Source organism: Schistocerca gregaria, chromosome 5 (genome assembly GCF_023897955.1).
Source record: "Schistocerca gregaria isolate iqSchGreg1 chromosome 5, iqSchGreg1.2, whole genome shotgun sequence".
NCBI classification, from domain to species: Eukaryota; Metazoa; Arthropoda; class Insecta; order Orthoptera; family Acrididae; genus Schistocerca; species Schistocerca gregaria.
In genome coordinates, this window is record NC_064924.1 from 174324678 (window position 1) to 174352290 (window position 27613).

The 27613-nt window shown below is 41.2% G+C and overlaps 1 protein-coding gene across 2 annotated transcripts in view; it reads left to right on the forward strand.

Annotated features, from left to right (window-relative positions):
- The first annotated feature begins 3312 nt into the window (after positions 1-3312).
- Positions 3313-27613, forward strand: part of LOC126272867 (general transcription factor 3C polypeptide 5) — a 55299-nt gene continuing 30998 nt past the window's right edge. Inside the window, exons 1-4 of one of the 2 annotated variants that reach the window (XM_049976085.1) lie at positions 3313-3480; positions 3578-3711; positions 10981-11236; positions 11382-11554. In XM_049976085.1, the coding sequence (XP_049832042.1) occupies positions 3468-3480; positions 3578-3711; positions 10981-11236; positions 11382-11554 (576 nt within the window). In that variant the 5' untranslated portion in view covers positions 3313-3467. Of the gene's footprint in view, positions 3481-3577; positions 3712-5084; positions 5168-10980; positions 11237-11381; positions 11555-27613 lie in introns of those variants that run through there. The other variant, XM_049976086.1, reaches the window with a different exon arrangement.

The window sequence follows — 27613 nt, forward strand, 5'->3', positions numbered from 1 at the left end:
CCAAATGAAGCGAATTTCGCGTCATACTGCTACAGTTTCGTCTGCAATATACATAAATGTTATGATCCTAACAGGATGTCTGTGATTTTATTCGATATCTGTTTGTCGTACAGTCTAAGAGTGACCATACATCACGCTCCAGATCAGACCTGTTGGGCTGTTTATAAGAGTGTAGACCCCTTAGAGGTGTGTGGTAACTGCATCTGCTTCTTCTAACTTAAAGTTTGGATATCTCCACTGAATCTTAAAAACTAGGGAGGAAAAGGCCCCTGTGGCCAATGGCAGTTCGCTTGCCTCTCCCCAAATTTAGTTTTGGTATGCTCCAACAAACCCCCACACCCCCGCAGACATTTATCCCTCCACACGAGCTACTATAAGTTCAAATGGTACTGAAATCCACTTTCCCCCCATGTTTAAAACAATGGGAAGTCTGCTGGCTGTTACACCACTGAGCACTCGTCCCAGATTTAAAACTGAATAGCCCACTAATGAAGACTGTGTAGTTGTCAAATACTCGTCATTTTTGTACATAGTTAGGCTCAATAATGCTAGCTTTATATTCCACCAAATACTTGACAACATAATCGAAGATTATTTAAGATATGCCCACTGTAGATTGGCTCTTCACCATACAAGTAGCCCCACAATTGAACGCTTAATGTTACTGGACAGAGACACATATTCGTTCTCCAGATGCTCCATATGCAGGTGAAATAGCAAAACGGGTTGACTAGCAATGGTATAAGATATTCTCCATAATGCGTTGTTTGCAGGTGAGCAGGGTATACATAGTAATCTTTCTAAGGTCTGACGCTTTGCAGAAGTGGCATCAAAGTCTTTAACATCATATGCAACACACATTTCTCATTTATGATGGACTATAAGGATATTTGTACAGAAAAAGGTGCTAATAGCTCATACAGATGCGTGGGTCTCTTTGGCTGAGTTGGTATAGTATCATTAGAGTCTAAGAGTCTGTTCTCATACTAGCATGTGTAGTAGCAGAAGTGGCAAACTACCTGTGCTTTCATTTCAGCAAGATAATGCCTGCCCACATATAGCAAGAGTAACTATTGGTTGTCTTCATGCTTGCCAAACGCTGTCTTGGTCAGCAAGATCGCTGGATCTCACCCTAATTCACCTTTGGGCATTATGGGCAGGGCCCTCTAAACCAGCTCAGGATTTTGACGATCTAAACACCAATTGTACAGAATCCAGCACGATATCCCTCATAAAATATCCAGCAACACTATCAACGAATGCTAAGCTGAGTAATGGCTTGCATAAGGGCCAGGAGTGGGCTAACGCGTTATTGACTTGACCTATTTACGAAACTCTTTCTCTTGAATAAATCATCCAACTTTTCTGAAATTGTAAGCATTTATTTGTTTGTGCATGCATATCACATCTACCGATTTCTGCCCCATTCTATAATTCCTTAGTGGTGCCTCATTTTTCTAAACACTGTCAGCGCAACTTCCGATCACTTTTAAATAGGCACTGTAGTTGTGCAAAGCAATCGGATGATCCATCTATGCCCGATTGCCACTGGCATTTGAGTAGGTGCAAGGCATGGTATATTTGTGAGCTTGATCCCCAAATCCAAGGTGATAACAATAGCTGAAATGTTGACCTAATCATTAAGTCGAAGATGTTGCAGAAGAGCGGCTTCTTGATCTCTTGCGGTAGCAGTTTCTGTCGCTGCTACGATCATGCTGAAATAACAGTTTCACTGATCTGTTTGATGAATACATGAAGCTTGCCTGCAAGATTGTCATAATCCACGTGTCTTAACATTGTTGGCAATATACTGCTACATGATGCTGCCACTGCACTTATCAGTAGCATTCCCTCCATTAGTGTGCCTACCAAACTGGCCACTGCATACTTGGGTATCTCTGTTTGTAACGCCATAATTGCCTTTACCTGCGGTGGTAGGCGACTACTCCATAATGTGCATAGTAAGTTGTCAAGTACAGTGGTGTTGTCCTTGCTCCTCAAGTATCTTAGATACTGTGATGGCTTCCTGAGTCAAAACTTGCTTGATGCACCCTTGTGATGCTGAGACATACGAATCAATTCTGTCTTCAGTTTTTCATAGGAGTTTGTTGTTGGTGTTGGTGGCATGATTGTCGCGTCTTCAATATCTGTGGTGTACCAGTGATCTAGTTGACTCATCACTATTGCAAAACTTCATAGAATCTGTTGTGATTCCTTTAAAATGAAACTGGTCTTCACTTGCGCAAACTATGATGCAGGGTTGTGTGGCCAGAAAGGCGGTAATCGCTCAGCAAGTCTGCGATTTGGCATCTCAGTCATAGGAGAAAGCTTGAGTTCCCTGAGCTACTTTGGGGTCACCAGTTGGCATGATACCTGCTTTATCCTTTGTCCAACATTCTAACCTGCACGTGTCGAAATATCAACACTTGTACAGGGAATGAACAAGCTTAACTGCGTGGCACAGAGACGGAAGCTTATTAAGAGTCGTCCGCTTTGGAGAAGTTTTACGAAAATGTGGAATCTTCTCTTGTGATACCAAAATAACTCTAATATAGCCTTGAAAACCAATAGATAATAGGTCTAGGAGTCTAGGAATAAGTGCATTCCCAATACAAATAAATCAGCGCCTCTGGCAGCTAACGGGAGAAATGTTTTGACAGCTGTGATGTAAATAAACACACACACACACACACACACACACACACACACACACACACACACACACACACACGCACAAAGCGAGCTCGACACAACGCGATACTGCATAGGAAGGACTGTAACCTCGGTCGCTAAGTCCTGTTACTCTCAGTCTCAGTGACCCACGAAAATATGATATTTATTCGTAGATTACGTACACAAAATGTTTCTAATTGAGAGTTTCAGTTTCCTTACATTATAAGAATCCGTATTTCCTCTTGCTCTGCACACGCCATTATTTCTATTGACAAGAAACACGTCCTTCATGTGACGTGCTGTACTTCATAAAACTCATTCCGTACTTATTTTGTTTCTAAAGCTGACCTCCATTGCTTATGTTGCAAATTCTCCATCCCAATACCATTTTGGGTTGCGGACCTCCATGATCCACGAATAACATTTCTATCACTTGTGTCTGTGTTAAATGTTCCTTGAGGCTACTACAGTGGCTCTGAAGTGGAGTTTCCTCTCTCAAGAAGTTTGAAGTTAATGGCCTGTTGTGGTAACAATTTCTACATTTTCTTGAAAACAGTAGTTTCCTAAATACACGAAACGCTGATGTCAAAGATCCAAACCTGATCTCCACTTCTCTTTGTGCGTTTGCGGGTCTGTAGTCTAGTAGTAGCAGTTCGATAGTTCGGCATCAGTGGCCTGGCACGAATTCGGAATTACGTAATCGATTACGTTTCTATGCTTGTTATCTTTGTGATCATTTTATCACAAGTGGCATCGCTGTGACAACTAGTATCTTTGTTGAGTTAAATGTAAACATGCATAGGGGCGGTATGTTTGTTTCTCTAATGTAGAAGTTCTCATGTAAAAGCTCGTAAGTGTGGTTGCGGTTAATTGACATAATTCACGTTTGAAATCATGGTTACAGAAAACCTTACAGCAGTTGACGTAGTGAAGGAAGTTAACTTTGAGAAGACGTTTATATCCGTCGAATACCCTGGCGTTGTCCAAAATGTTGATAATATGCTGAAAACTTTGGGCGGAATACAAAATATTTCTAGCGTAAGTGTATCATATAGACGAAGTTCCTTGTTTGCATTATTCATTCTTTGTTTGAGGAATACGGTACATTATTTTATCAATTGTTTGTATTGGATATATGCATTGGATCTGTACTCTAACGTTGCAGAAAAATGTGTATAGTGGTAATTCAAGATCTTTATCGTCCAAGTGAACTGGTAATGACTACCAGCTAAAGACAATTAAATTTTTTATCATTAACTATAGCTGGCAAATATTACAATCAGAATTGCGTTATTAGATCTTGAAGACAAATGAATAAAAAACAGCTAAAATCTGTCATTGGTCGTAAAGAAATGAATTTTTGTGCGACACTGAGAGTTTGGCGTCGCTTGTATGTTTGATTTTACTCTAGCAATTTGATGTACTATAAGTTTAGAAACATTGTCCAAATCTTATATTCTATATGTAGTTTTGAGCTGGCGCCTTTGAGTAATTATATAAAACATTGCTTCTGTAATGTGATATTCATTTTATTAGTTGAGAAGGTCTTTGGTACCACTGTGATGGTGTTGTGCTAAGGAATTGAACAGCTCTAAAGGTGCCTCTATAGGTCAACTTGTGATCAAACCTATTGTAGAATGAGATCCAGCTTCTTCTAGGAGCTTAGGAAGACTTTAGCCCAATCAAACAAAGTTACAGTTGTACTTTATTCAGATTTTGTCAGCATTCATTTCAACATCTTTACTGTTCTCTTTATTTGTAGTGGATAGGCATCATCAGGGAATACCCGGGCACTTTTGCAGTTTGATCTATAAATTAGCACAATTTCATTTTGTCAGGAGTTACAATGTTGTATGGTTACATTTACATGCAGTCCGGCCCCGGTAGCTGAGTGGTCAGTGTGATGAAATGTCAATCCTAAGGTCCTGGCTTCGATTCTCGGCTAGGTTGGAGATTTTCTCCGCCCAGGGACTGGGTGTTGTGTTGTCCTAATCATCATCATTTCATCCTCATCGACGCGCTGGTGGCCGAAGTGGCGTCAAATCGAAAGACCTGCACCAGGCGAACGGTTTACCTGACAGGAGGCCTTAGCTACAAGACATTTCATTTACCTGCAGAATTAATATATCGAGAATAAGGCATAACATCCATGTCATCTGTACCGTTTTTATATGTTGTTGTTTCTACAATCATCAAATCTAGTCCCGTAGAGACTCTTTATGTAAAATCCTGTTTTTCAGTCTCAAAAGAACAGACACTGTTTTCTTTGGCAGCATTTGTTGTCGGGCTTGTACCTTCAATAGAAGTTCTTTCCCATCTAAATTACTCTCCATTTGTAACAATTAACAAATGGATAATTGAATTTTCACATTTTTGTCATTTCCCTATGTATTCTTCACTTCAAGGACACTCCAGAACTCTACCGAGGGGGAGAAACTTCGAGAGCGTGCGCAATAAGGCATTGGGTCATCAGTTGCTAAACATGTATGTTAAGGTAACTATTAAAAAGATTGTGGAAAATGTTGGTACACATGTTGTATGGTGACCAGAAACATACATGAAAACAAATTTCTTAACAATGTTTGAACCATTTTACAAATAATTCAACTAACTTAATATACTCATTTGCTATGTGTCTGAAATGAAGCAGTTGTCAAAGTAGTGGGTGCGAGCCAACAGTCTTGCATTGAGGAGTCAGAGTGTAATTCATCACATGGAAGAGTTATGGCCAGTATTTTTAGAATTCCAGAAGGGATTCTTCTGTAAATATAGCTAGGAAGTAGCTGAAGTTCAAATTGCAAGTTCAAGTTGCTGAATCAAATTCACTTTGTAATCATAATAATTCTTCACGTGAAAATACATCCATTTTTATTTTAACTGTGGAAAATCTGGGATGGATTGTTATTTTTATCTTATTGGTGACAGTCTCTGGGGGAGGTGATTCATCAGTAGTACATGTTTTTCAGTGCTTAAGTGATCCACTCATCGGGAATATCATTATAAGCACTCACGAAGTATAATGAAATTAGAATGGCCACAAACAAAACTGTGGAAAATGAGAACATTTGTCATACGTTTTCCATTCAGTTTGGGGAAAAATATAATTTTACTTTTTCCAGTAAAACAGTAGGTTACTCTGTGTAACAGTAACAAACTTGTAAAAACTGAACAAATTCAAAGGTAAAATAGAAAATCCTAAGAACTTTATTTCTTATGTTAAATTAGTAAGTAGATCAGAGTCAGTTGTCATTGCATTGTGACTACTGGTATGATATTGGAAGTTGACAGAGAGAAGGCTGAGATGCTAAAAGCCTTTCTCCAAAACTGTGTCAGTGAGGAGGGTTGTTCCGCAGTTGTCCCTTTGAATCACTACATTAGCATCAAAATGACAGATATAAAAAAAAGTGACCAAGCAATAGAAAACTATCTGAGACCACTCCACACAGAAAAGTCCACTGTACCTGTTGGGATACTGATATTATCCTATATAGAGAATTTGATAGAACTTACTCCTCTTCTAGCCACAGAATATCACAGGTTGCTGCTGGAACGAAGTGTACCTAGTGACTGGATAAAAGTGCAGGTCATTCCCATTTTCAAGATGATTTGTTGAACAGATGCACAAAACTGTAAACCTGTATCGCTGATGCCTTTCTGTTGTAGAAATTTGGAACTTGTTTTGTGCTTGAATATTATGACATTACTGGCAACTGAAAATCTCCTCCGTAGAAAACAATGTTCTGCAAGCAATGATCACATGAAACCCAGTTTGCTTTGTTTGCCCATGAGACAATGTTCCTTGGTTTCCAGGAAGCATTAGATATGGTCTCGTACTACCACATAATGAAAAAAATACGAGCGTGCTGAATATCAGACCAGCTGTGTGACTGGATTGAGTTCTTAGGAAATTGATCTTAGCATTGCATTTTATATGAAAAGAAATCTTGAGACATAAAATAATATTGGGTTTATACCAAGGTGATGCTAGGCATCTAATATTTATCACGTTATACATAAATGACTTAGTGGATAACATTGGATTTTTGTAGGTGAAGTAAATAAAATGTTGTGTGACTAGGTCCTCTCGTTGGGTAGCCTGTTTGCTGGGTGCAAGTCTTTCAATTTGATGCCACTTTGGCGACTTGCACGCCAATGGGGATGAATTGATGATACAGAAAGTTGCAGTACTAGAAACAGTAGTGAAATGTAGGAAGAATGCAGAAGATCAAAGCCTAGTGCCTGGATTAGCTGCCGACCTTCAATGTCAGCAAAAGAAAATAGTGCACATAAACGGAAAGAAAGATCCGTTATTGTATGATTGCAAAAAAATAACTGGAAACAGTCAGAACCATTAAACATCTATGATTATTCATACAGAATGTTTCAAAGTGGATTGACAATGTTGTTGTTGTTGTTGTCTTCATTCCTGAGACTGGTTTGATGCAGCTCTCCATGCTACTCTATCCTGTGCAAGTTCATTCATCTCCCACTACTTCTGCACTTTACGTCCTGCTGAATCTGCTTAGTGTATTCATTTCTTGGTCTCCCTCTAAGATTTTTACCCTTCATGCTGCCCTCCAATGCTAAATTTGTGGTCCCTTGATGCCTCAGAACATGTCCTACCAACCGGTCCCTTCTTCTTGGCAAGTTGTGCCACAAACTCTTCTCACCAATTCTCTTCAATACCTCCTCATTAGTTATGTGATCTACCCATCTAATCTTCAGTATTCTTCTGTAGCACCATGTTTCGAGAGCTTCTATTCTCTTCTGGTCCAAACTACTTGTTGTCCCATGTTTCACTTCCATACATGGCTACACTCTATACAAATACTTTCAGAAATGACTTCCTGGCACTTAAATCTATACTTGATGTTAACTAATTTTTCTTATTCAGAAACGCTTTCCTTGCCATTGCCAGTCTACATTTTATATCCTCTCTACTTCAACCATCATCAGTTATTTTGCTCCGCAAGACACTTTAAGTGTCTCATTTCCTAATCTAATTCCCTCAGCATCACCCGACTTAATTCGACTACATTCCATTATCCTCATTTTGCTTTTGTTTGATGTTCATCTTATATCCTCCCTTCAAGACACTGTCCATTCCGTTCAACTGCTCTTCCAAGTCCTTTGCTGTCTCTGACAATGTCATTGGCGAACCTCAAAGTTTTTATATCTTCTCCATAAATTTTAATACCTACTCCAAGTTTTTGTTTTGTTTCCTTCACTTCTTGCTCAATATACAGATTGAATGACATTGGGGAGAGCCTACAACACTGTCTCACTCCCTTTCAAACCACTGCTTCCCTTTCATGCCCTCGCCTCTTATAATTGCCATCTGCTTTCTGTACAAATTGTAAACAGCCTTTCGCTCTCTGTATTTTACCCCTTCCGCCTTTAGAATTTGAAAGAGAGTATTCCAGTCAACATTGTCAAAAGCTTTCTCTAAGACTACAGATGCTAGAAACGTAGGTTTGCCTTTCGTTAATCTATTTTCTAATATAAGTCGTAGGGTCAGTATTGCCTCACGTGTTCCAACATTTCTACGGAATCCAAACTGATCTTCCCCGGGGTCGGCTTCTACCAGTTTTTCCATTCGTCTGTGAAGAATTCGCCTTAGTATTTTGCAGCTGTGACTTATTAAACTGATAGTTTAGTAATTTTCACATCTGTCAACACCTGCTTTCTTTGGGATTAGAATTAATATATTCTTCTTAAAGTCTGAGGGTATTTCTCCTGTCTCATGTGTCTTACTCACCAGATGGTAGAGTTTTGTCATGACTGGCTCTCTCAAAGCTGTCTGTAGTTCTAATGGAACGTTGTCTGCTCCCGTGGCCTTGTTTCGACTCAGGTCTTTCAGTGCTCTGTCCAACTCTTCATGCAGTATCGTATCGCCCATTTCATCTTCATCTACATCCTCTTTCATTTCCATAATATTTTCCTCAAGTACATCGCCCTTGTATAGACCCTCTATATACTCCTTCCACCTTTCTGCTTTCCCTTCTTTGCTTAGAACTGGGTTTCCACCTGAGCTCTTGATATTCATACAAGTGGTTCTCTTTTCTCCAAAGGCGTCTTTAATTTTCCTGTAGGCAGTATCTATCTTACCCCTAGTGAGATAAGCCTCTACATCCTTACATTTGTCCTTTAGCCATTTTGCACTTCCTGTCAATCTCATTTTTGAGATGTTTGTATTCCTTTTTGCCTGTTTCATTTACTGTGTGTTTGTATTTTCTCCTTTCATCAATTAAATTCAATATTTCTTCCATTACCCAAGGATTTCTACTAGCCCTCATCTTTTTACCTACTTGATCCTCCACTGCCTTCACTACTTCATCCCTCAGAGCTACCCATTCTTCTTCTACTGTATTTCTTTCCCGCATCCCTGTCAATTGTTCCCTTATGCTCTCCCTGAAACTCTGTACATCCTCTGGTTTAGTCAGTTTATCCAGGTCCCATCACCGTAATTTCCCACCTTTTTGCAGTTTCTTCAGTTTTAATCTACAGTTCATAAGCAATAGATTGTGGTCAGAGTCCACATCTGCCCCTGGAAATGTCTTACAATTTAAAACCTGGTTCCTAAATCTGTGTCTTACCATTATATAATATATCTGATACCTGCTAGTGTCTCCAGGATTCTTCCATGTATACAACCTTCTTTTATGATTCTTGAACCAAGCGTTAGCTATGATTATGTTATGCTCTGCACAAAATTCTACCAGGCGGCTTCAGTCAACTCCAGTGACAGGCTACAAGATAGGTACTCTGCATTGCTACATGACTTGCTGTTAAAATTTCAAGAGTGTATGTTCCTAGAAGAATCAACTAATATATTACTTCTTCTTACACCCATCTCTCGAAAAAGACAATAAAGGTAAAATCAGAGGTATTACACCTCACATGGAGGCTTAGCTACAGTCATTCTTCCAGCAGTCCAGTTGCAACATGAACAGAAATTTGGGGGCTGAGGGAGTATAAAAATATAGAATGTGGTTGCACACTTTCCCTTTTATGGTAAAGATAAGATCCCACCATTAGAACAGTAGAATCTACAAAGTTTCCAGCAATCTGTGCGCCAAATTATAAGTGGGCCAATCTGGTAGGGCTGTAACTACTAGACTGACTGGGCACTAAAGGAGATGGAGAAAGAAAGATTCCATCTTTGCTGAACATGGTCTGAAAGAATGTCATTCATATGGTGTGAAATGTAATGTTTTCCATAAAGGAACTAATGGGAGAAAACTAACATAACTTGAAATTCTGGCCATTAATAAACACCAATCAAGGAATCCTGATCTGGTCCTTAATGACCAAACACAGTTCCATTACTCATCCTTAGTAAAGTAGCAGCCAATTATTATTCCTCTCACCATTAGCTAATAAGCTTGTTACAATGGTGCCATGCCCACATTCCGTACACGGATGTAGTTCTTTCCCTTTTCTTTATTTGATCTGTTCGTCACATTCACCGGTTTGTCCATACGACATAGTAGCCTGTGCCATTATTCACTTGTAGATCTCTATTGTTTAATGCACTCAAATATTTTTGATATTTGAATATATATTATAATATAAGATTTATTTGTTCAGTGTCTCTTTAGGTATTACATCATGCTTATGTTTTGTATTGACATAGTCATAAATGCTCATACATCTTTGTAAATCTATGAATTATCTGACAATGGCTATGAATTATCTGACAATGGCTTGGTACCCAAAGACAGGTTCATAATGAACTAATAAATATTATTGTGGAACATTAATATGTTTTATTCAAGTAATTAATATAAATTTAAATGTAAGTACTTGTCAAAATCATAAGAAAATTTAACAATTTGAAAAAAATTTAATTTGTGGATGTTAGGAATGTCATTTAAAGGTAGGTGCCATATGGGGCAGGGTTTATTCAAATGGGAGGTAAGTGTAACAGGAAGGAAAAAACTAATCAGCATATGGACAAAAATTTTAATTAATATTTTGTGGTAGCCATATTGCCTTTTCTTGGCAGCATAAGAGAATGAAAAGAAAGAGGTATGTAAAATGGCACATTGCAATGACTGACTTAAAAATTATAATTTTATGAACTGCTGTCATACACTTCAGAAGCCTTCAGTGTACTATCTTTAGGATATGATATATTCCAGACCAATATCTGGTGATAGAAACATGCATCTGTGCTCTTCCTCGCAGTGACATCACATTGTAGTCTTTTACTTGGGCTGTTCACTTATATACTTTGTAGACATACTGGTTATAGCTTAATAATTCTTATCTAATTTCTGATCATAACTCGTATTATCTGTTTAGGCATATTCACAGAAGAACAGAAGGCTCGAACTGAGATTTAGACCTGATGATATGTACTGCAAACCTGCGTGTGGTGACAGACATAAATCATCATCATTATTACTGAAGTTTGTGGTAAAGAGAAAGAAAAAGAGGAAGACCTGTCCTGACAATGAATTGAATAGTGACAAAGATGTCAAGCCAGCAGATCAAGATTCTGTAGTTGTGTCTCATGTTTCTGTTCTGGGGCGAATCAGAACAACTTTTAGATTTGCAAGTATGTTGTTTTCCATCACCAAAAATAAATGTTTAAAGAGCTTTTCTTGTTTAATTGTTGCTCATCATGCAATAAGTTAAAATAGACCAATATTCAGTTTTTTTCGTGATACATTCTATTACTCATATACTTAATGCTGTGACAGATTTGTGTGATTTTCAATATCTACCAATGGACCGAGTATCAGGAAGTGATGGGCCAATGGAAGAAATATATGAAAAACTAGTTCCTAAAGGACTTCCTTCAGTTTCTTGGCTTTATGGTGATAGTCCATATTTTTTACCACCAGCAGTTTTTTCAAGGATGGACAGTGTGCAGGTAAGGAAAATTTGAAATAATGAATGGATTGGAACATTATCATTAGGTTTGTTTCCTGTTATGCTTTATGGCTTCAGTTTCTTGGCTTTATGGTGATAGTCCATATTTTTTACCACTAGCTGTTTTTTCAAGGATGGACAGTGTGCAGGTAAAGAAAATTTGAAATAATGAATGGATTGGAATATTATCATTAGGTTTGTTTCCTGTTATGATTTTTGGCAATAGATATGAAATGTTTTTCACACAACTTTCTCTCATTTTCCAAGATTTGCCATTATTTACATAAGAAAAGTCTTTGACATAGTCACGAACATTAAATTGTTTTGAGTACTGCACATCAAAATTTTGCAAGCATCACATGCCTCCTGTATTGTGTCATATGGTGAGAGTCTTGTGGAATTTGGTCTGCCTAGGCTAGGTAAATCTCTGATTGAATCTGGGAGCCTTGTAGAGGGGGGGCTGTAAGAGTTCGTTGTAAGCTCTGGATGTGCTTCAGCAACCATTCCCCATCATGGCAGTGGAGTGTTGTTTGTCATAGATATGGGATTTTAGCTTCATCTGTCATGCTGCAAGTATTACATAAACCTTTGTAAAGAAAACCTCAATTTCAAAATGTGCCACATGTTATTTCTGTGGATCACTATTCAGGAAAAGCAGTCGCTAGCAGGCTGTATGTGGTGACGATGACATGTCTGCTGAAGCCTCAGACTCGGAAGTCTGTCTGAGGGAACTAAGAGAGTAATGGTCACCTTTAAATGGCATTTGATGATTCCGCATGCCCCCTCAATTTTACCATATGATTAGCATAGTCAGTGAGCTGTTTGTCGGGCATGTTGTTCCTGAGGTGAAGACCAGTGAGTGCCATCAATACCCTATACCTGTATGTTCTGAAAATGCTTCAGTGACCACCATGCAACACCATGTTGGAACATAGTATCATAAGTGTGACAGGATGGATAGCTGTTGAAGTGAAACAGTTATAAGTGGACTAGCTCTGAGTCACTTGCTTGCATGGGCTTGTGGTACTCTTCTCGGGTCAAAATGTGTGTACTAGAATGTTGTGAAACCCTTCATGGAGTCTGCTGGAAACACTGACAATCTCGAATCCTAGAGACAGACGAAATTGTCCTGTGGAAATGAAGTTATAAAAGTGCAGTGATGGTAACAAGGCCCAATAATGCCAGAACACTTGTATTTTACAATGAGGGAACGGAGATCATGTCCCCATACTATATCCACAGACCTTTTAAAATATTGTAGATAATATTAAAATCATCAAACTGTTGTGAAACAACACCAATAAAAATGCTGCAGTACACCTAGGGACCACAGTACTGTAGATAAAGAATATAAGCCAATATGTAATAGTAGTGGAAAAGCAAAGCACTCACCTTCAGCAGAGGTGTAAGCTGTGGGCCCATGATGATAGCGAACAAGTAAATTGCAAATTGAATGGAAAATGGCAGCTTTCACAGAAATGGTGTGTGTAATGAAGAATGGTGAACTACAGAAAACTGCTGCTTTCATTTTAATGTTCACTTCACTACTACTTCTGGAACACACACAAACTAAGACCCTATATACCAACCCCATCTATTGTTACAGAAGTCAGAGAGATATGATTGTATGATCACTACTTATAATGAAAAGGCAGCTCCTGGAAGAGGCAGAAAGGTGTCCATGAAGCAGTCACTTCATGTTTATTCTCTGAAGTATTTGTAAATATGCTGTCCGTTTTGAGTTGGTACAATTTGGTATATGTGAAAGAAAAAAAAAATCAGGAAACAAGTGATGAAACAAATTCTATGTGTTGGGGACAACGATGAGGATGATTATTATTATTACTCAATGAATCCTCACTTCTACATAAATAAACTGACAAGTCCATCCTACTTCATCACCACTTCCCCAATCCAAACTATTTCACCAAAAAGGAGCACTAGGAGGAAGAAACATGGTTTGACAGATAGCTTCCATATTGAAACAGAATGTAAAGATATGTGGAATGTGCCATGAAGTCCCTTTGTGGAACGATGAGTGCCACTTGGAGTACAGGACTAGATGGGCGTCTTGGCAGATTCCAGCAATCCTCTTGCAGTCTTCGGACTCCATAAACTCTATCGACAGTCTCACATAGATTGCAGAAATGTGAGTCATTGAGGAGAATCAATGATAAAAAAAGAAAATTCCAGCAGTAGTTTTAATGCATAATGGTGTTCTCAAAGACTACAATTGCCCAGAACTGCCACAGAATAATATCAGCTGTGAGCCTGGAACTAACACACCTTCACCAGCAAAAGTCATCTGAGAGGCACTGTCTCAGTAGTAATCCAGAAAATACAGAGGACTGCAACTGCCTTATTGCTATGTGAGTCAGAATAGGTCTTATCAGAGGTTCATGGTACATTGCCAGGATCAGATATTGTGACAGAAAATACTAAGGAACTTCCGGGCTACCTTCATCTAAAGAACAGCTTTTCATACTCTTCTACTTTATTTGGCCCAAAAGAGAGCACTCAACTGGTGGAGGAGACAATCATAGTCTCTCTTATCAAACCAAAGAATGATTGCACAAACCCAAGTAGCTAATGCAATGTGGAAGCATCAGGGAGACACTGGAGTGCACGACGAGACTATTGCTTACTGTGGGTCTTGGAATCTAGGAATCTAATCACTACTTCCAGTGTGGGTTCAGAAGAAATCACTCATTTGCCAATAATCTGACCCTACTTCAGGTATGTGGAGGTCTTTGTCTACAAGATGAGGGTAATAGGCATGTTTTCTGGCATTAAAAATCCCACAAAATGACCTTTGATATAACATCCTGAGACAAATACATGGTTGAGGTTTCATGGCAGCCACCTCATAAAATTGCAATCCTTACAGGTAAGCAATATTTCAGATATTGAATGATTGATGTACTCTTGGATCAAAACAAACAAGAGAATGTTGTTCGTTTGGGAAATTTGCTAGTGTCACACTATTTGTGGAAGCAGTAAACACTACTGGGCTCTCTTGTTTGGGGATGATTACAATTTTTGATTCTGGATCTAGTTTCTCCATGATACCCCTGCCTGTCAACAGCAAATTACACTAAGAAAGCTGTAGGGCTGGGCAGAAATTACAGATTTTTAAGTTCTCTCCTGAGGGTTACCAATTTTTGAGTCTGATGGATTTACAACTATTATAAATTATGAGGAAACAGTAAAATTCAGGACGTTATATGTGGTGAGAAACTTTGCTTTTCCTCGCAGTTACACAGAATTCAGAGCTGTCGACTTGGACAGGAGATTCATTGTCCACTTAAGTGTGAAAGTGGGTACCGGAGGTAGGTATGAAGAGGTGGTAAGCCATCAGCAGCTCAAATAAACAAGTTCAAAGATTAGTTCTTTTATTTTAACCCATGGAACTACAATTGCAGCATCACTGCTTGGTTACCACTCCTCTCTCACTGTGGGTAGGTTGGTCCATGATGAGTGGTTGCTGTTTTTAGCTTTCTGTCAGCTGTGTTGATGCACACAGGGTTGTTGACTCCCGTGTTAACAGACACAGCACATGTGGCCTACTTTCTGCTTTACTGCTGTGTGCATAAGGAGCCAGCAGTGCAGATGGAAGGAGACAGGAACTCTTGCAGCAGTTGCCAGCCTCCAGTGCAGGAACTTGTCCCTGCAAGTGGTGGATTGTGGTGCATAGATACTATCAGTGTCAAATTAGATTGGGCAGCTTTACCACCTGTGGCCTGAACTGCAGCCCTCCAGGGCAGGCGTCTGGCAGCTGCTGCGTGATGCTGGAGGAGGTCTACTGATTACTAATAATTTTAAGAATAATAATTATGATGGAATATCAAGGGCTCAGATGGAAACCCAGTTCTAAGCAAAGAAGGAAAAGCAGAAAGGTGGAAGGAGTATATTGAGGGACTATACAAGGGCGATGTTCTTGAGTACAATATTATGGAAATGGAAGAGGATGTAGATGAAGATGAAATGGGAGATATGATACTGCGTGAAGAATTTGATAGAGCACTGAAAAACCTAAGTCGAAACAAGGCCCTGGGAGTAGACAACATTCCATTAGAACTACTGAAAGCCTTAGGAGAGCCAGTCCTGACAAAACTCTACCATCTGGTGAGCAAAATGTATGAGACAGGCGAAATACCATCAGACTTCAAGAAGAATATAATAATTCCAATCCCAAAGAAAGCAGGTGTTGACAGATGTGAAAATTACCAAACTATCAGTTTAATAAGTCACAGCTGCAAAATACTAATGTGAATTATTTACAGACAAATGGAAAAACTGGTAGAAGCCGACCTTGGGGAAGATCCGTTTGGATTCCATAAAAATATGGGAACACGTGAGGCAATACTGACCCTACGACTTACCTTAGAAGCTAGAGTAAGAAAAGGCAAACCTATGTTTCTAGTATTTGTAGACTTAGAGAAAGCTTTTGACAATGTTGACTAGAATACTCTCTTTCAAATTCTGAAGGTTTCCGGGGTAAAATACAGGGAGCGAAAGGCTATTTACAATTTGTACAGAAACCAGATGGCAGTTGTAAGAGTCAAGGGACACGAAAGGGAGGCAGTGGTTGGGAAGGGAGTGAGACAGGGTTGTAGCCTCTCCCATATGCTATTCAATCTGTATATTGAGCAAGCAATAAAGGAAACAAAAGAAAAATTTGGAGTAGGTATTAAAATCCATGGAGAAGAAGTAAGAACTTTGAGGTTCGCCGATGACATTGTAATTCTCTCAGAGACAGCAAAGGACTTGGAAGAGCAGTTAAACAGAATGGACAGTGTCTTGAAGGGAGGATATAAGATGAACATCAACAAAAGCAAAACGAAGATAATGGAATGTAGTCGAATTAAGTTGGGTGATGCTGAGGGAATTAGATTAGAAAATGAGACACTTAAAATAGTAAAGGAGTTTTGCTGTTTGGAGAACAAAATAACTGATGATGGTCGAAATAGAGAGGATATAAAATGTAGACTGGCAATGGCAAGGAAAGCGTTTCTGAAGAAGAGAAATTTATTAACATCAAGTATAGTTTTAAGTGTCAGAAAGTCATTTCTGAAAGTATTTGTATGCAGTGTAGCCATGTACGGAAGTGAAGCATGGACGATAAATAGTTTAGACAAGAAGAGAATAGAAGCTTTTAAAATGTAGTGCTACAGCATAATGCTGAAGATTAGATGGGTACATCACATAACTAATGAGGAAGTATTGAATAGGGTTGGGGAGAAGAGGAGTTTGTGGCACAACTTGACAAGAAGAAGGGATCGGTTGGTAGGACATGTTTTGAGGCATCAAGGGATCACCAATTTAGTATTGGGAGGCAGCGTGGATGGTAAAAATGGTAGAGGAAGACCAAGAGATGAGTACACTAAACAGATTCAGAAGGATGTAGGCTTCAGTAAGTATTGGTAGATGAAGAAGCTTGCACAGGATAGAGTAGCATGGAGAGCTGCATCAAACCAGTCTCAGGACTGAAGACCACAACAACAACAACAATTATGATGGAAATTTGCTCGTGCCGCATAAGAGGAGCACAGTAATAAGTTTTCTCGGGAGCATGTGTTTGTGCTAATTTACGCACAGTGACACACACTCTAGACGGTCAACGTATAATATTGGATTAGTAGATGATAGTTCTTGAGCCTTGAAGTTATTTACCTTCTTTGAAGATAATGTCACAGAATCCAGCCTGCCCTGTCTGTATTTCATGCTTCTCCAAAGTATTACAGATACTGGTGACACAGATAGATATATCAGATGAAATAACAAAATATTAAGTGAAGTTGACTTTGTACCATAAGAATTAATATATTTCAAATTATTAGTGAACTAAACTGAAATCTACATGCTCTTTCTATCCCCCTGCGAGTCTGGGGGTTAGAATAGGCCCGAGGTATTCCTGCCTGTCATAAGAGGCTACAAAAAGGAGTCTCACATGTTTCGACCTTTTTGTGATGGCCACCTGTAGGGTTTTGACCTCCATTTTTCAAAATTTTCCCAAAGAGCGAGCCAATTGGGTAAGGGCGCCTTACATGGTGCATCATGTTCATCACACTCTGAGACCTGTCGCATCCTTCGTTGACGTGGCTCTACACTTCTGCTCATTCTCCAACTATTGGGTGAGGTCACCCTCCTGGGTGAATATTTTTCCATCAACTGTGAAGTATCGTTTACTACGCTGACAATAATGGACTTGTTTGCTCGGTTGCATCTGATATCCAGCACGGTAGCCAGTCCATTGTGGTGGAGCTGGCATGTACCCTGTTGGTTGTAGTCCCCTGACCACACCAGAATTGCTCTGCTGATGCCTGCACTGTTAACTCCCCACGTATCACCAAGAGTAGATGCCCGTGACCCTGGGGCATTGGTACTCCTGGCAATGGCCATCCTGCCATGTGGCCTTTGCTGCAACTGGGTGGCACCTGTGAGGAGGGCCCCTGGTTGGAGTGGGTGGCATCAGGGCGGATGACACACGATGATGTGTAGTACATCATCTCTTGCTGGTGGTCAAGCACCAGCAGTCTCTAAGCGTACACGGGCTCAATTCAACACACAGAAGTACGACGCCAAATCGTTCCCCTCCCTGGCCACACATGGGAGGAACATCAGGCTAAGCTCTTATTTGCCCCGGTGCCTTGTATATTTGAGAGCTAATGGGGGATCTTTCATGACAATGAAGCCTCAGTTTTTTGTTGAGCATTTAGAGGACAAGTTTGGTCAGGTAGAGGGATTCTCCAAAATGAGATCTGGGTCAGTCTTGTGTGAAACTGCATCATCTGCCCAGTCACTGGGGTTACTCGCTTGTGACAAGCTGGGGGATGTTTCTGTAACCATCATGCCCATAAGAGCTTAAATATGGTCCACGGTTTCATATTTCACAGGGACCTTCTTTTGCAGTCTGACGATGAGCTGCGTGCCAATTTAGAGGGGTGAGGGGTACATTTCGTTCGGCGTGTCCATCAGGCTCCGAGGGATAATCAGGTTGCCACCGGTGCCTTCATTTTGGCCTTCGAGGGTGATACATTACCCGTGAAGATTGAGGTGATGGTGTACTGCTGTGATGTAAACCCCTGTATCCCTCCCCCAATTCAGAGTTTTAAGTGCTGTAAGTTCCGCTGTATATCTTCCTGCTGTACTTACAGCATCATGTGTCGAGATTGCAGATGCCCATCACATCACAATATTCCAAGTGCCCCGCCTCCCACCTGTGTCAGCTGCAGAGAGCACCATTCGCGTTGCTCGCCTGACTGCAGGATTCCCCACAAAGAAAGGAAAATCATGGAGTACAAGACCCTGAACCGACTGACCTACACTGAGGCTAAGAGGAAATTTCAATGCCTACATCATGTACATATGACATCATCTTATGCTGCCACTACAACAGTTCTAACCCCATCAGCTCCGCCAACCCCAGTCACCTCTCAGGGCCGGAAGACTGCACCTGCCCCCTTGATGATGGGAGGGCACTTCCCTCCCTGTTGTTCCTGCACCACCTACTTCGGGAGCACCCCCCTCCCCCCATCATCGGGGATATCATTTCCCATTTTTGCGCCAGAGAAGCTTAAGCCTTCTTTGGCTCCTCTAGCTAGAAATGGGTCCCTTGGGTCACTCCCTTCCCAGGTTTCTGCTAGTTGGAAAGATGACACCCACCAGTGGCTGAAGAGCCCAAAAGCAGCTGTTCATAGGGCTTCCACGCTCATCCTCAGTCCTGGAGACTGAATCAGTGAAGTCCTCCCAGCTGGGGAAACCCAAGGAGGAGTGAGAGAAATCCAAAAAGAAGATCCCCAAGACCAAGGGAATTGCAGTGGCACCCACACCACCGCTACCTACAAGCTCTGCGTCTGCGGATGAGATGGAGGTTCTGGCATCCGCTGAGGACCTAGATCTCGCCAGACCCTCAGACCCAATGGATATAGTCTGCTCGAGCAAAAAGTCGGAGGCAGCAGGTGACCCTGAGGTGTAAACTGCCCCATTGAATGTTCCATGCCTTCAAGATGCAGTCTCACAATGATGTCATCCTCTAGTGGAATTGCGGTGGTTTTTTCCACCGCATGGCTGAACTACGGCAACTGTTAAGCTTTACACCTGCTTTCTGCATTGCTGTCCAGGAAACATGGTTCCTGGCAATGTGGACCCTGCCCTCTGCGGCCATAAGGGATATTACAGGAACCGTAGCGTCTATAATCGAGTGTCAGGTGAAGTTTGGGTTTATGTCCTGAACTTAGTCTGTAATGAAACTGGGCCCCTTCAAATTCCTCTTCAAGCAGTGGCTGTCAGAAAAAGGACAACACAGGAAATAAGAGTCTGCAATGTATATCTTCCTCCAGACAGTGCAGTACCCCTAAATGTATTAGATGCACTGATTGATCAACCCCCTAAATCTTTCCTACTTTTGGGAGATTTTAATGCCTGTAACCCCTTGTGGGGTGGCACCATGCTTACTTGCCGAGGCAGAGATGTCGAACACTTTACTGTCTCAGTTCGAGCTCTGCCTCTTAAATACTTGGGCCGCCACACATTTCAGTGTGGCTCATAGTATTTGCTCGGCCATTGATTTAGCAATTTGCAGCCAGAACTTCTACCATCTATCCACTGGAAAGCACATGACGACCTGTGTGGTATTGACTACTTCCCCATCTTCCTGTCACTGCCCTGGCGTCAGGCCCACAGATGCCTGCCCAGATGGACTTTAAACAAGGCTGACTGGGATGCTTTCACCTCTGTTGTCATGGTTGAATCTCCCCCACATGGAAACATCGATGTGATGGTTGAGCAGGTGACTACAGCAATCCTTTCTGTGGCAGAAAACGCGATCCCTCGCTCTTTAGTGTGCCCTTGGCAAAAGCGGCATAAGTGGCACCCTTCCCTGGAGCTCCTCATAGCCTTTAAATGGCTCAGTACCCACATTCGCCAGCTTATTAAATGGTGGAAACAAGAATGTTGGGAGAGATACATCTCGACTGTTGGGTGCCATATGTCACCTTCCCAAGTCTGGGCCAGGATCAAATGTTTTTTTCAGGTACCAGCTCCCAACAGGTGTTCTCGGTGTTAACATAAGTGGCGTGTTATCTACCGATGCAATCACGATTGCCAAGCACTTTGCTGAGCACTATGCTCGAGTCTCTGCATCGGAGAATTACCGCCCAGTCTTTCACACTCTCAGACGACAGCTGGAAGCAAAAGTCCTCTCGTTCACTACATGCCTCAGTAAATCCTATAACGCCCGATTTACAGAATGGGAGCTCCTCAGTGCCCTTGCATATTGCCCTGACACTGCTCCTGGGCCAGATTGGATCCACTGTCAGATGATTAAACATCTCTTGTCGGACTAAAAGCGACATCTCCTTGTTATCTCCAACCAGATCTGGTGTGATGGCATCTTTCCATCCCAATGTCAGGAGATCACCATCTTTCCGGTCCTTAAATTTGGTAAAAACCCACTTGATGTGGATAGTTATCGGCCCATAAGCTTCACCAATGTTTATTCTAAGCTGCTGGAATGTATGGTGTGTTGGCGGTTGGGTTGGGTCCTGGAGTCACTTGGCCTACTGGCTCCATGTCAGGGCCGCTTCCGCCAGGGTCGCTCTACCACTGATAATCTTGTGTCCCTCGATCCTGCATCCGAACAGCCTTTTCCAGATGCCAACACCTGATTGCCGTCTTTTTTTATTTATGAAAAGCGTATGACACGACCTGGCAACATCATATCCTTGCGACATTATACGAGTGGGGTCTCCGAGGCCTGCTCCCGATTTTTATCCAAAATTTCCTGTCACTTTATACTTTCAGTGTCCAAGTTGGTGCCCCTCATAGTTCCCCCTGTATCCAGGAGAATGGGGTCCTGCGGGGCTCTATATTGAGTGTATCTCTATTTTTAGTGGCCGTTAATGGTCTAGCAGCAGCTGTAGGGCCGTGTATCTCACCTTCTCTTTATGCAGACGACCTCTGCATTTCGTACTGCTCCACCAGTACTGGTGTTGCTGAGCAGTGCTGTCCACAAGGTTCTAGCACACAGTTTCCATTTTTTGGCCACAGAGTCATGTGTTATACACTTCTGTCAGCATCATACCATCCATCTGAAACCAGAACTTCACCTTAATGACAATCCACTCACTGCAGTGGAGACATATCAATTTTTAGGACTGGTTTTTGATGCCCAGTTGCCTTGTCTTCCTCACCTTCGTTAGCTTGAGTGGAAGTTCTGGCAACACCTCAGTGCCCTCCGCTGCCTGAGCAACATCAGTTGGGATGCAGATGGCTCTATGCTGTTGCAGCTCCTCAGAGCCCTTGTTCAATCCCACTGTGACTATGGGAGTGTGGTTCATGGTTTGGTGGCACCCTCAGTGTTGCATTTACTTGACCCAGTGCACCACTGTTATGTTCGCCTAGCGACAGGAGCTTTTAGAACAAGTCCGGTGAGCAGCGTCCTGGTAGAGGCTGGAGTCCCTCCATTCCAGGTTAGGTGTGCATAATTGCTGGCCAGTTATGTTGCACATGTTCGTAATTCTCCTGCGCATCTGAATTACCGTCTCCTTTTCCCACCCACGGCGGTTCATCTCCCGCATTGGCGGCCCAGGTCAGGGCTTCCAATTGCAGTTCGTGTCCGATCCCTTCTTTCCGAACTGGAGTCCTTGCCTGTATCAACTATACTTAAGAGGTCCATTCACGTACACCTCCATGGTGTACACCTAAGCTGCAGCTTTGCCTGGACACATGGCTCTAAGGACTCAGTTAACCCTGCAGCTCTTCACTGCCATTTCCTCACGATTCTTGATATGTACCAAGGCCATGATGTGGTTTGCACCAATGGCTTGATGGCTGCTGATGACTTCGGCTTCATGTATGTCCATGGAGGACAGATTGAACAGCATTCCTTGTCCGATGGCTGCAATTTTTTCACTTCTGAACTGGTGGCTACATCTTGTGCTCTTGAGCACGTCCGTTCATGCCCTGGGGAGTCATTTCTTCTGTGTACTGACTCCTTGAGCAGCCTACAAGCTATAGATCAGTGCTAACCTTGTCATCCTTAGGTAGCGACCATTCAGGAGTCCATCTATGCCCTGCAATGGTGCAGTTTTCAGTGGTGTCTGTTTGGGCCCCAGGTCATGTCGGAATCCCAGGCAACAAACTTGCCAACATGCTGGCCAAACAGGCTACGCAAAAACCGCTTATGGAGATCGGCTTCTTTGCAACTTACTTGCATTCAGTACTGTGCCAAAAAGTTTTGTGTCTTTGGGAGACAGAATGGCATAACCTCAGTGTGCACAACAAACTGCATGCCATTACGGCGACTACAAATGTGTGGAAGACCTCCAAATGTGCCACTTACAGGGACTTTGTGGTTGTCTGTCGGCTCCACATTGGCCACACTTGGCTGACACATGGCTACCTCCTGTGCCATGATGACCCACCTCAGTGTTGGCGCGGTGCATGGCTGACAGTGGCCCATATCTTGGTGAGCAGTCCTCCTTCGGCTGCCCTGCGATGGACTCTTTAGTTACCGGACTTGTTGTCATTAATTTTAGCTGACAACGCATCGTCGGCTAATTTAGTTTTACGTTCTATACCCGAAGGTGGGTTTTATCAGTCTGTTATAAGTTTTCGCAAGTGTCCTTTGTCCCTTTGTGTTCTTCACTCTAATGCTTTTAGGCTGGATGTTTTAATGTGTCACAGAGTGGCTGGCTTTTCTTTTTTATTCTCGTGGTCGGCCAGCCACGGTCATCTGCTCTCTTGTTTTTATCCTTTCTACCTGTTTCTTGCTTCTCTCTGTGGTTTTCTTTTTCTGTTTTGTCCATAGTAGTGTTGGTTGTCGTCCTGTCGTTCTTCCAGTCTCCTGTTATTGTGCTGTACATCTCCTTTCTTTTCTTCTTTCCCTTGTGTAATTATTTTACCGGGAAAAAGGGACCGATGACCTCGCAGTTTGGTCCCCCCTCCTCCCGCCTCCCCCTCCTTTAAACCAACCAATTAACCCCCCTTTCTATCATGGACGGGAGAAGTTGGACAGAACAAGATCGGTGAAACATCCGATAGGGGTTTTTACAAACATAGGAAATTTAATGTTCTTCATTTTTTCTCAGTAGCTCCACATGCTTGATTGCTATGGGCATACTGCATTTTAATATTTGCTGTGAACTATTTAGGTAAATGAATGAATAAAAATAGATAGAAAAAAAACATATGCCCATATAGGTAAACCTGCACAAGTTCAAAAAAGACAATGAATTCTCCTTGCTGCCCTTACCCAGGCATGTCCTTGCATCATTACCTGAACAGAAACTTAATAATAACTTATAGACTAAGAATGTAGTCACTCCATTGATAACTAATGTATCATTTTTCTCCTCACACATCCATCATTCTTACTTTACGTACATGGATATGTAAATTCATCAACTTCTTTTTAATTCTCAAAACCAATTCTCCTGTTATAAGAGTACAACTATTCAGAACAGGTCCATTGTTTCGACTTACCTTTTTGAAGTCTTTCCATATTTATACTACAACTACACCTGCAATTAATAAGTGTTACTGTAGACCAACTACAACCTCATTATCTTCAGTAGTTTGTTCAGAATGTGACCATACTCCTACAATTATTCTTTCTTTCATTGTAGATGGATACTTTCCGTATGGTGTTTTGTTCGTTGTTGGTATAGCTACCGTGTAAATTTGTAATACCGTAAATTATAGTGTAGTTTGTAGGTAGGTTTCTGTAATCAGTCATTCTTTCTTCCTCTGTAAATCTTCTTTTATATTAAATCTCCTTGATGTATTAGTTTAATCCTTGTAGTGAAGACTGCTTCATTTCAGTAGTAATTAACAAACATTAAAACCTCCAGAATATAGCTTATTTGGTGGTTAGATGCCAAGTTTGCATTGCATCTGGTGTGCAGTGTGGTGTGTTGGACTGAACTGTTTCTGTGCATGCAGTGTGGTTGTTGTCTTATGTGTTAGCTGCTACTGTGGTTGCGTATCCTCTCCCTCTTGTATTACAACTTCACATGTTTACATCTTAAGTGAATTATCACGTTGTATTTGGGAAATGTACGTATTGCGGAATGAATTGGCAGCAATGTGGTCACATTTGATTATCAGGCTTCATATATAGCATTGTGACGTTAAACAGGATCCTAAATTACTAGAACTTACTGTGCTTCCATTTAAAAACATATAAAGAAATAAAATGATAATTTTCTCTTAAAATTAAGCGAACAATTGTCACATACATGTTATATTGAAATATTTCATTTGTTCATGTACATTACTTCAAGTGAGGTTTGACCTTTGTTCAATTCTTTTAGCGTACAAATTTTGTTCATCCTTTTGCTTCAGATTCTAAAGGTTCTGTGGGCACTGTAGGATGCAGTTTAGTCAACTTGGACTTGTATGAGTGCTTTGTCCTTTGACAAGTAATGCAGTTTCGTATTACTTAGAGAACTGTTCTCCAAAGGTTGGAAAACTAGCAGTATATCCGAGGGTTGGAACTTAAATAGTGGCAACTACTTATTCACAACTGATACAAAAGAGCTACATGTTTGCACCTGTTACTGTCCTTCGAAGTAGTCACCAGCGTTGTACAGAACCCGTTGCCAGCAATGTGGAAGGCATAGTATACGTTTGGCAGAGCCTGTTCTGTTGATGGTGCGAATTGAGCTGTCTAAAGTTATGGTGATTCTCGTGTACAACTGTGATGGTGTTATCCTAACACATTACGTTCCTCCATGGTATTCCGCCAGTGCACAGTATTACTGTTCGTTTTTGGAGCATCACCTGTGACCATCTTTGCGAAAGAAGTGGCAACACTTGCTGCGCAACCCACCCATCCATGATTTTGCACGACAATGCATGGGTGCATACTGTGCCATCCACCATACTCCCCAGACTTAAGTCCTTGTGACTTTGATTTGATTCCGAATATGAAGGAACCACATTGTGTCATTCGCTTCAGAACTGTTCCAGAGATTGGACAGGCAGTAGACCGCTCCATTCGCACCATCAACAGAACAGGCTCTGCTATCGGTAAACTACGCCGTCCACATCGCTGACAATGGGTTCTACACAACGCTAGTGACCACTTTGAAGGACAGTAACAGGTGTTAACATGTAGCTCTTTTGTATCGTTTGTGAGTTCCAACCCCCGTATTTTATCTTGTTGGTGCATTTGGAAACCCTATAGTGGCTCCCTACATTGTGAGTGTGCAAAATGAAATCATCTTTGTAACTTTCTGGTAAACACACATGGCACTGTTCTTGATTCGGTGTACAGTGATGAAACAGGACTCCCTTGTGTATAGTATAGAACTTCTTCAAATTTCCGTTGTTATTTTCAGACAGTTTTGACCTTACCTTTCTCCATCGTAGGTTCCCTCTTGCAGTTCCTCCAAACTCTTACATGTCTTCACATAATATATCTGTTGTGTCTTGCCTTGCATAAGCAGAAACCTAATTTCAGAATTCTGTTGTGTGAATTCCAAGAATTCATCAAGCCCTTGAGGTAACCTTGACAATGGGTCTGTGATTATGTTTTGTTTACCCTTGATGTATATGCTTCCAAAACTGAACTGCAAGCACATGCACCTCCTGGCTAATCTGTGGTGTAATAGTTTATGTGTCAACAGAAAAGAAAGTGCTTGATGCTCACAGTAGACTTTGATGTGCTTGCCCTGTAAGTAGTACTCAAATTTCCTAAATACCCATATAACCCCGAGAGCCTTAAGCTCTATGATGGAATATGACTGCGTGGATTCACAAAGTGTTCTACTAGCAAAACTGATTATCTCAGGTGCTGGCTCCCCATCATCTTCGGTGGTCTGAAATAAGCATGATGCTGATACCTGGACAGACACATGTGTACCCAAGCAAAAATCCTGTGACATTTCAAGGTGGTGTAGTATGTTTGCATGTAGTGAGGCTTCCTTTATTTTGTCGAAGTCTGCTTGACATTGATCAGTCCATATCCATGGATTGTTTTTCCTCAAAAGATTCAGCAATGTGTCACTGTTCAATAACTGATCTGGAAAGAATTTCCTAAAAAATGAAATCAAACCCTTATATGCCTTGAGTTGTTTATTATTCTGTGGTATTGGAAAATGTTTGGTTGTATCAAGTTCTCCTGGATCAGGTAGTGTACCATGTGGGGAAACAGTTTGACACAAGAGTTTGACCTTTTCTTTACCAAACTCAGACTTCATTAAATTAGCTGTGACCCCATGTTCTGCAAATTGGTATAATACCTGTGCCAAAAGCAACATATGTTCTTCCCATGTGGGAGCAGCTGTTAACAGGCATCAACATAGAGAGTGACTCGAGAGAAGAGCTCTGGTCCCGAAATGTTGTCCTATGTGGAAATGAAAATACCCACTCTCACGTTAAAAATTCATAACTCTTACCCCAGCACACAAAGGTTATGCCCTTCCTGCTATCTTCATGTAATGCTATTTGCCAATATGACACTTTTAAATCAATTAAGTGAGGTATTTAACATCTTGGAATTTCAGTAACTGCTCTTCAAAGTTGTCAGGGAGTATGCTGACAGGAACAGTGATCTTGTTTATACTTTGGGCATCAGGCACAAGCCTATGCTACTGTAGGGCTTGGAAACAACTAAAATAGGGCTACAATACAGGGAATACGAGGGTTTTAATGTATCATTCTTTCAATTTCTTTCCTCATAGCTTCTCGTTTTGCCCAAGGAATTTGATATGGAGGAAAGCAGAATGTCTCGTGTGGGTAAAAGTCCATTTTATACTTGTAACTTTTTATTACCCTGGTGCACCTTCTAAATACTTGCACATGCCGAAGTATTTCTTCCTGTAGGTCCCTCCTTCTGGTCCTGTGACAAACAAGTAGATTCACTTACGTTAGTTCGGACAGTCTCTGGATTCATGTCTCCTTCAGACAGCTGCTCGTCCTTTTGTGTATCAAGGAACAGTACGTTTGAATATGACAATTGTACTTTGATATCAGTACTCATTTGAGTGTATTTTCAGTTGTACTGGTTTTGGTTGAATTGACTGATAATCTGTCCTCATTGATTATAAAGAAA